General features: G+C 51.7%; 1 protein-coding gene across 1 annotated transcript in view; it reads left to right on the top strand.

Annotated features, from left to right (window-relative positions):
* Nucleotides 1-294: 294 nt before the first annotated feature.
* GPHA2 (glycoprotein hormone subunit alpha 2) overlaps nt 295-9,635 on the top strand; it is a 31,380-nt gene continuing 22,039 nt past the window's right edge. Inside the window, exon 1 of the mRNA XM_069643073.1 lies at nt 295-373. Within this exon, the coding sequence (XP_069499174.1) occupies nt 298-373 (76 nt within the window). The 5' untranslated portion in view covers nt 295-297. The remainder of the gene's footprint in view (nt 374-9,635) is intronic.

Below are 9,635 nucleotides of genomic sequence, written 5' to 3'. Positions count from 1 at the left end.
TTCTCCCCCAAATGATTTGTGTAAAAAGATTAGGGTCCTGCCGCTGTGCTGTTGGGACAGGCAGCGCGGTGTGCTGGGGAGGGGGCGGGGGGCGTGCTCAGGTGTTCTGTTGAGACGGCGCGAGGGGCGTCTTCTGCGGTCTGCTTTGGCACTGAGCCCCCGGGCAGAATCCGAGAGACTCACGCCCCCAGAGGAGGGACCTGGCAGCCTGCCTTGCCAAGGGAGGTGTGTTTAGGAAATTGCAGGTCGCCACCTGGGTTACAAATAGCCCGTGGGGGTTAGGGCCCCCTTCAGAGGATGCTGAGCAGAGCAGCCAGGCCATTGCCGACCGAGCTACCCGAGCAAGTCACTTGCTGGACGAGAAAGACCTCTGGTAAGGACTTCCATCAGAGCGGCCTCACAGCTGTTCCGCAAGCATGCGTGGAACTTGCTGGAGCATTGAGGTCACATTTAGAATTGACCTTAATGTGTAGGCAATGTAAGAAACGGCCATTCGTGTAAGGTAAGTCTTCTGAGCCCACTGTCCTGTTAACCCTCTGACTGCCACGGTATTGGCGGAATCGAAGGAAAGACACGCTTATCTGTGATTGGCTGCATTATAAAGTTGTGCCTCTCTTCAGAGGCCGCGAGAGGGATGTCCACCCAGGGCGATGGAAGGAGCTGCCATGGGTTTAATTTTAGGCTGACGCCGCCTGCATTCTGGTACTTCAACCCCTGCCATTTTAGGGGGGAGGACAAACTACACAAGTGTAAGAAGGGGGACATGGAACGGTCAGGGTGACACTTGACAGTCGCCCCCCACTCGGCGCTAGCGCGAGCTCCCGTTTATTGTGGTTGGAACGCACTACATAAAGTGCCATGCAGAGATTGAGATATTTTATTTATTTATTTGTGATTGGTTTACAAATGTATTGGTTTACAAAACCGTACACCATTTTACACACATAAAAACAAAAGAGACAAAAAGAAAGCAGTTCATCTTCCAGAATTAATTTTAAAAAATCACAGTAAAGATCTTTTTTTTTTTACAAAACAAGAATGCGCAGTATGTTGTTGTGTGCACCTGACGCATGCAGCACAAAGGCCAGGGTTATGTGGTTCAAACGCCCCAGCGTGTGAACATGTGCATAGAGTGGGGTCTTAACTGGGGCCGGGGCTGCACGGGCGCGACACCTGTTGAGCTACTTTTATCATGAACGCGCGTCGGCCTGGCTGGGAGCGTCGCGGAAACCTGCCCAACCTCTGCCTGCGTACTCGCATCTGACCAGGTGCCCCGGGTGCCAGGATGCTCTGCTGCACCACTCACCAGGCCGGGGGTGGCACGTCCAGGACAGCACCGAATGCGCAGCCTGCCACGGGGCACGGCAGCATGGAGAAAAAGGCACGTTGTCCCGGGACACACTACACAGTCCGCAAGCTTTCTCGTGTGGGGCGCGGGCAGCTCACACAGACCTCACACGAGCAGGGCAGTAGACCTCACTTCTTCCGATGCCAGCGTTGCGTATATCACACTGCCCAGTGCCAGGGGTGTGTGTAGATCTCACATTGCCCCGTGTCACACGCGAGTACATCAACCCAGTTCTTACTTATCTGACACTCGCCCATGTCAAGTGTGAGCAGGTCCAGTAGATGGCAGGTGGGAGCACAGCGCAGGGATGTCACATTGTCTCGTGGGGGCTGCGGGGAGCTCCCACCTATGCCGCCCGTAGTGCCCCGTGCCCGGCGGTCAATGCCAGGTGTGAGTACATTGCACAGACCTCACCTTGTCTGAGCCGGGAGTGGGTACTCGGACAGACCTCACGCGGGTGCCCAGCTCAGACAGATGTCACATGATGTTCCCATGTGAAGTGTGAGCAGCTCTCCCAGATTTCCCTTTCCCCGTGCCACGTGTGAGTGGGACACTTCACGCAGAGCTCACGCCCTCTCACATTGGGCATGCATTCCCGCGGAGGGTCAGAAATGAGTAGCTCCTGTGGTGCTGGATTACTTGTTCCTTTGCATTCTGGTACTTGAAGTTTTGTTCATCGCGTGGGGTTTATGAAGCGCTCCTCTGCTGTTTTCACAGCCTCGCCCAGTGCCCTCGAGGAGTGTGTGAGTGGAGTCAGAGCGTATTCTTGGTTAAACAGAGAAGCCAGTCTGTGGCACTGCCCGGTGCATGCCTGCATGTATGTTCCGGGGTAGATCTGAGTGGTCAGTGAGTCGAGGAAACATGGCAGGAGTGGGGTCAGTCCTAACAGGGGATCTGGAATGTGATGGCCGTCCACAACACCGTCCAGTCTGGACTTATGAAGGAGTGGTCCTGGCAGGGCGTTCGAGGCTTACGCACGCCCGTCTGGTGGGTTGGGGCGGTGTCAGTCCTCTCTTGGACTTGAGCAAGGGCACACGCAGAGCTGCAGGCAAACGAATGCAGAGGCAAGCCCAGGAATGACGAGGCCACCCTCACACCAGATAATACAGAACTGAGGGCTTGCCAGAGCCGACCCCCAGTGTGTTCAGTTCAGGGGGCGAAGAAGCAGCCATGAGCACTTCCGGACTAGACGAAACCTATGACCCACACAAGCTGCTCGAATGTCACAGTTCTCCCAACTCCCAGGACGTGTTTCGGGGAATCGTGGAGCTCATGCCACACATGTCACTTGTGAAGTCGAATCACACATGCCAACATCATGCATTCCATACGGGAGACACTGACCCAGCCCTGGTTTTCATCTTGCATTCTTGGAGGTGTAATCCTAGGTTTATAATAGGGCAATCCAGGACTCCAAGACCCAGAATGCCCAGAATACAAACTTAAAACTAGGACTGGACTATCATCTCCTGAATGGAATGGATAATGCCGTTCCAGGGACAGGAGACGGTTGCTTTCCACACCTTTACTTATTTATTTATTTATTCGCATAAGCAGCGCATTGCGTGGTGGCATTGTGCATGTACTTAAAGCCAGCCTCTCTCCAGTGGGGTAGTATTCAAACTTTTTTTTACTGAGCCCCCGCCCCCTCTTGTGTAAAAATATTGTTTGCTGGCCCGCCACAAGCTATAACTGCTCATATTTCTACTACAGTCACCCCAGTCCCTTTTTATAGTGCCTCAAGGCCACGAACCCCAGATCCTTTGGGCCCCCTACAGGCTGGCCGGCCCCACGGTTTGAAGACTACTGGTTCTAGCGATTTAATTGGAGGTTGCCTTATGCCAGGTATCACTGTTCGACATCCACCCCCTCCTGCATTCTGCCTATAGCGCGTTATTTAGCATTTCAATGGTGGAGAAATGTCGCGTTATTTAACGTGGCGGCTGCGCTACTAAAGTGTCATACTTCCCAGCGGCACGTAGGAGCTCGGGTTCAAGCCCCTGCATAATTCCGAGGTGGCGACCTGTACGCTTGCCCTTTGGCATGCGCCGCTCCCTGGCAACCAAATGTTTCTCATTTGCACAGCGGTGTGCAAGAATGCAGGACAGAAGGTGGCGTGCACGCGCGTATGCTGCCGTTTCCCCTGCACTTGGGACTGAGATGTGGGGATGACGTAAACACCGCATACCACGTGCGCATGGCAGGCAGAGTGTAAGGGGGCACCATGTGCGCATGGCAGGCAGCGTGAAAGGGGGCACCATGTGCGCATGGCAGGCAGCGTGTAAGGGGCCACTGTGGCGTACGCCTGCCTTTTGCGGGTGCATGAAGCGCGTGGGCTCCACAGGGATCCCCAGCATTTGGCCTGGATGAAACCGTAAGCAGGTGCAAATACTGGATGATTTGTTTGGTGGAAAGAGGGGGAGCAGCGGGAACTCAAGGCGCGCCCCCGTCCCAACTCCGCCATTCAAATGACTGAAACTGTGGGGTGGCTCCCCTTACTCGCGGCTTTTACGCCTTCCATTCACGTTATGCTATGGAGCAAACTGAGCTCCAAAAGGTTTCAGTCTTTGAAATGGCCGAAAAGTTCCCCCCGGCAATAAATATGCTGCAGGAATGGAGCTCCGCCGGCAGAGAGTGGAATTATGGGGGAATGTTCAACTTTTTCTTTCAGGGGAAAATGTCACCCACCAGTGTCTGGTGATGGAACAGAAACCTGGTGGTTGATGAATAGGCTATTCAATGACCGTAGTAGTTACATTACTCCATCCATCAGCAATCCAGTCTGTTTGCGTTGCATTCAGGTACTTGCAGTTCTGTTTTTCAGTTATTAAACACAGCATTGCAAGTACCAGAATGCAAGGGAAACCACAGAGCAGAGTAAAACTCCCACCTAGCAGGAGGGGGGTTGGGGGCGGGGTCAACTTTGAAAACTTAGTCTCATGTATTCCTTTCTTTCTTACTTTCCTGTCTTTCAATGTTTTGAAAACCCCAACACCTAATTTGCAAGAAAAGAAAGTTTTCCAGCGCAATATAACAATACGTCCCCTTTTAAAGGTTGTTGAAGCCTAATACTTTTATAGGGAGTTGCTAGAAACTATTTCCACTAGGAAACAAGTCTCGTTTGATAAATAATGCGGTGAATGCCTGCGTTCAGCGCACCTTCATGTACACGTGAAACGAGTGGCAAAGTCTCGTTTCTAAATGTCTTTTGGGCGGGGCCGGAGCCTCAGCGTCACTACTCGAATGTATTTGCCCAAGAACCCCCTATACCCCACGCGGCCCGTAAAGACTTCATTCGCGCTGTCTTGAGTCGATTCCCGAGTCGCCTAAGGGGGTGCAGCCCTGGAACCCCGGCCTCCCTGCATTACTCCGGCTTCTGATCTCCACAAGGAACCACTGTCCGGAATGTTTCCAGGTTTGGTCCCCAACCTCTTCACAGGTGCACATGCTTGGCACACCCCCCAAACCCCCCAAACCGCCATTGCCCCGTTTTGGATCCAAGCTCCTCTCCACTCATTGTTGTGCCTTTTCTCGTCGGTGCTGGTGTGTAGTTCTTGAGGCGATGGCAATAGGGGTGGATTCTGTGTCTGATTGGCTGTTGGCCCACTATGTGAACGTGGGCAATTCGGGGAGAATACGTGAGCTTCACACACTCTCCGAAAGTGAGGTAATGCGTTTAATTCTGCAGTGCAATCGTTTGCAAGTTCAACCTTTCAGGTTTTAATGACCTTTAATCCCCTTCAGTTTCTTTATTGTACCCGCAATCCGCCCTCAATGAAAGAGACATAAGAAGGCTCTGCCGGATACAAAGCCAGGCTAACAAGTGACGGATGGAAAGCTTTGAATTAATCATAGCCAATGGCAGCAGCTCTGGGCAGCGTTCCATTTCACCACCCTGCAGCCTGCTGTGCAGGACCAGCGCCACTACTGGTCCAACCACAAAGGGGGCAGACAACCACGAACCCCGGGGCCATACCCCTTCTGCATAGGAGTGCATTATTTATTTATTTACTTACAGGGTATTTAGATAGCGCCAAGCATGAACACAGCTGCTTTGTGGTGCTTCCAAAGCAAAGGGAAGGGCAATATGATCTTCACAGGCTTGAAAGCACTCAGGTAAGTTAAGTGCAGGCCAGGGTACAGGGGAAGAGCATTTAAGACACAGGGTAAGTTCACTTACTGAGGTCATGACATGCATACATTAAAGTGCCAGTGAGTGCACGCAGTGGGTCACTTCAAATGCAGTCATGGTCTCTATGATTCAGGGGACCAATCAAACGATTTCCTGAAGTGAAAGGACATTAGCCCCCAATTCTCTGGCATTACCTGGCAAATCATTCTGCATCAAAAGTTGTAATAGATTGGGGGGCGCTGTTGCGCACGTTCAAGATGGCCGCCTAGGTGGAGAGCTCCGGCTCGTTCAAAATCCTTGCAACAAATTCATCCTTCCAGCTCCAAGTTGGTTGACCATAAAATACTGCGGCGGAAGGTCTAAGGAAGGAATCCTGAAAACGCTGACCACGGCGGCCCCGAAACAGCGGAGATATCCGGGTGTGAGGCTGCGGCGACTGCTGGGCTGCAACGCGGCCCCCCGAGGGCTCCACACGGCATCTACGTGAGCCCCGGCTTGTAGCCGCGGGCCGGCCGAGTGGGGGAGGGGCGACGCGTCAACACCCGGGCGCGGCTGAGGGACTGCAACGCACCACATCGCTGCCCCGCGCCTGGGGAAAAGGCACAATCGCGGACCTCCCCGCGTCGGACCCTTGCACCGCCTCCGAAGCCAGGCGCTCCACCCCGCACCATCATAGCACGGCTTCTCAACTACAGGGACAGGGATACAATACTCCGGCTGTCCAGAGAAAAAGGTACGCTACAATATGAGGAAAATAGAATCCACATTTATCCGGATTTCTCTGCGAACATACAATCACAGCACAGGTCCTATGAGATGGTTAAAAGACAGCTACAGCTCCGTGGTGTCCCCTATGCTTTAATGTTCCCCGCAAAAATGAGAATCCAGCACGGAGGGAGGGCCCATTTCTTTTGGAACCCTGCTGAAGCTATGGCATACGTGGAGGCCTCCATCCCGTTGCCTCCTAGAGACCGAAATGTGGATCAAAATGCGAGACCCAATCCTGGTGAAGACTGAAGAGATCTGACAAATGGATGAAGCTACACCATCCCCGCAATTGTATTTTGCTCACCTTTCTTTATATAAGTCGATACAACTAGACTGGACTGATCTCTGTAACTACTGAGCCTGGGGCCTCCGGCGTGGGCGGCCAAGTGGCGACAGTGGCTGCCCCTTTGGAAATGTCCACTAACTCAATAGGAAAGCCCACCGGGCGAGTTATGAGTGTTTATGGGTTGCATCGTCGAGTTGGGGGAGATGATACGGGTGGGGGGTCAGGTTGCGAGGCAACAGTTAGCTGCGTTGAGCTGTTGGTGAAAGGGGCGAGGGGAGTAAGTTGCTTTGTCATTAAGCTTGGTTTGAAGGTTAAGTGGTCTCGCAGTTGCGGTTGCTGCTCCCGCCATGTGAATACTGGAATTGGTTGATGGTATGGCAAGTGTCATTACACATGGGAATGTTTCCACAGGGGGGCTGCGAATACCGCTGCTGTCCTGGAATTTAAGAGGTTTAAATAACCCGATGAAGGCCAGGAAGGTCAATAACTATGTTTCTAGACATTGTCCTCAGATCGTGATGTTACAGGGGACTCACGCTATGGACGCGGTAAATATGAATATAATGCCCAAATGGGGAAAGACACGATATTATACGAGCTATTTGTCCCAGTCCCGGGGGGGGTCATCACTCTCATCCATCCCTCGCTGGGGTTCCGGGCGGAGGGGCACAAGGTGGATGCGATGGGTAGGTTTGTTCTTTTATGGGGGAAAATAGCAGAAAAGCAAATCACTTTGGTTAATACCTATGGCCCCAACATCGATGATCCAGATTTTTATTTAAACATATATGAGACCCTCAGCAAACTAGATGCTTCCTCCATAATATGGGGGGGGACTTCAATATGGCCCTGAACCCGGTGATGGATAGAGCCAGTACGAAAACGAGGACACCAACCAAAATGGCACTGACACTGGGGCAACTCCTTCCACAAATGGCATTAATAGATGCATGGCGCACATTACACCCAGACGTTAGACATTATACCCACTACTCATCCATTCATGACAGTGAATCACAAATAGACTATTTCTTTATATCCCAGAACCTCTCCGAGACACTGCACAGCTGTGAAATCAAGCCCTGCACACTGTCCGACCATTCCCCTGTTACACTGGAGCTCAGGCTGAGAGATGCTCCTAGACCTGCCAGAAGATGGCGTATGCCGGGTGGGATACTTGGTGACCCGGGTGTAGTGGACGCCCTGCGGGAAGAAATAACAGAGTTTTTCAGTAATAACGTTGGGTCGGTAGCACGAGTCTCCACGGTATGGGACACCTTTAAGGTCTGGGCTAGGGGGGCAATTATCTTGAAATCCACTGGCCTCCTGAAGGGAGTGAGGAGGGAGCTAGAAGGGGTAGATAATACCTTGAACAGCCTTGAAGGGACGTATAGCCGTACACACGATAAGGCCGTTCTGGCCGAGATTAATAAACATATTCAAACCTTCAATGAGCTGGCCGCTAAAGAAATACAATATATAGCGGCCCCTGCCAGAGCACGTAGATATGGTGAGAGTAATAAGGCGGACAGAACATTGGCTAACCTGATTAAACATGAGAGGCAGCCATACCCAATCACTAGCATACAAAACGCTGCTGGCGAGGTACTGACGAGCGAAGAGGGTATAAATGTAGAATTTGCCAAATTTTATCAGACGCTGTACTCCAACAAAGATAGGAAAACGACTACTGAGATGAAAACATATTTGGCGTCGCTGGGGCTCCCACAACTTTCACGCGAGAGTAAAATGGCACTAGATCAACCGGTCACTGCGGAAGAAATGAGTGAGGCAATTATGGGGCTAGCGTCGGGCAAAGCACCGGGCTCTGACAGGTTGGGGGCTGAATTGTATAAGGTGTTCCACACGGAACTGATTCTCATAATGTTGGAGACCTGTGAGGAAGCGCTAGAGGGAGGCATACTACCCCCGACGATGAGGGAAGCCATTATTACTGTGCTGCCCAAACCCCGATGCCCACCTAATGACATGTCATTATACAGGTCGCTTTCGCTCATCAATGTTGATGCCAAGATTTTTGCTAAAGTACTGGCGAATCGAATGTTGCCCCTGGTCTCCACTCTAGTCCATCCCGATCAGAATGGTTTCATTCCCCTGAGATCCACCGCGCTGAACCTCCGCAGACTATTTAGTATAATGGCACAGATTGACCCGGGCAGAGCTCAGCAGCTGTAGCCCTAGATGCCGAAAAGGCGTTCGATTCTGTATCATGGGTCTACCTTTTCACGGTTTTGGAAGCGTTTGGGGTGGGACCTGCGTTTATCACATTCGTAAGGCTGCTCTATACGGCTCCGGGCGCCAAAGTCTGCACTAATAGAACCATTTCTGAGATGTTCCAATTGGGTAGAGGAACTCCCAGGGATGTCCCTTCTCGCCCATCTTGTTTGCCCTAACCATTGAGCCTATGGCAGCTGCGGTTCGGCTAAGACACAGGGACAAGGGAAATAATATGAAAGGCTCTATCCAGCTAATTTCACTTTACGCGGATGATACGTTACTCTACGTCCGCGAGCCAGAAAAAAACATAATGCCCATTATAACTGATATACATGAGTTCGCGGACTACTCAGGATACGTCATTAATATAACCAAATCGGAAATATTCCCGCTCACACCCCACACTAAATGCCCTGCGAACACCTGCGGCCTTAAATGGTCAGACCAATATATTAGATATCTCGGGGTGTTAGTGGCTAGGACCAGGCAAACCCTCTATGTGGACAACCATGTGAAGGCGCTGCAAACAATGGGCACCAAGTTACAGATCTGGGGACACCTCCCTATATCCCTGTACGGCAGGATAGCCCTACTCAAAATGATAGCCCTCCCCAAACTATTATTTTTTTTGTAAATATACCCATATGGTCGTGTAGAGACTTTTTCTCGAGACTACGGTCGCTGGTAGTAACCTTTATATGGAACGGGAAGGCGGCCAGAATTGGGTGGGAGAAAATGACTGAGCCCTATGACACTGGAGGTATAGCGGCTCCAGACAAAGTATTGGTACGAGGAATCGGGGGAAACACCACACACCTGGGTGGAAGCACAAACTATATTCCCAGCAGACATTAAGTCGGTCC

This window comes from Ambystoma mexicanum, chromosome 2p (genome assembly GCF_040938575.1).
Source record: "Ambystoma mexicanum isolate Mex_15411 chromosome 2p, UKY_AmexF1_1, whole genome shotgun sequence".
In the NCBI taxonomy this organism is placed as follows: Eukaryota; Metazoa; Chordata; class Amphibia; order Caudata; family Ambystomatidae; genus Ambystoma; species Ambystoma mexicanum.
The sequence above is the reverse complement of the archived record's forward strand: the minus strand, read 5'-3'. Positions and strand labels throughout refer to the sequence as shown.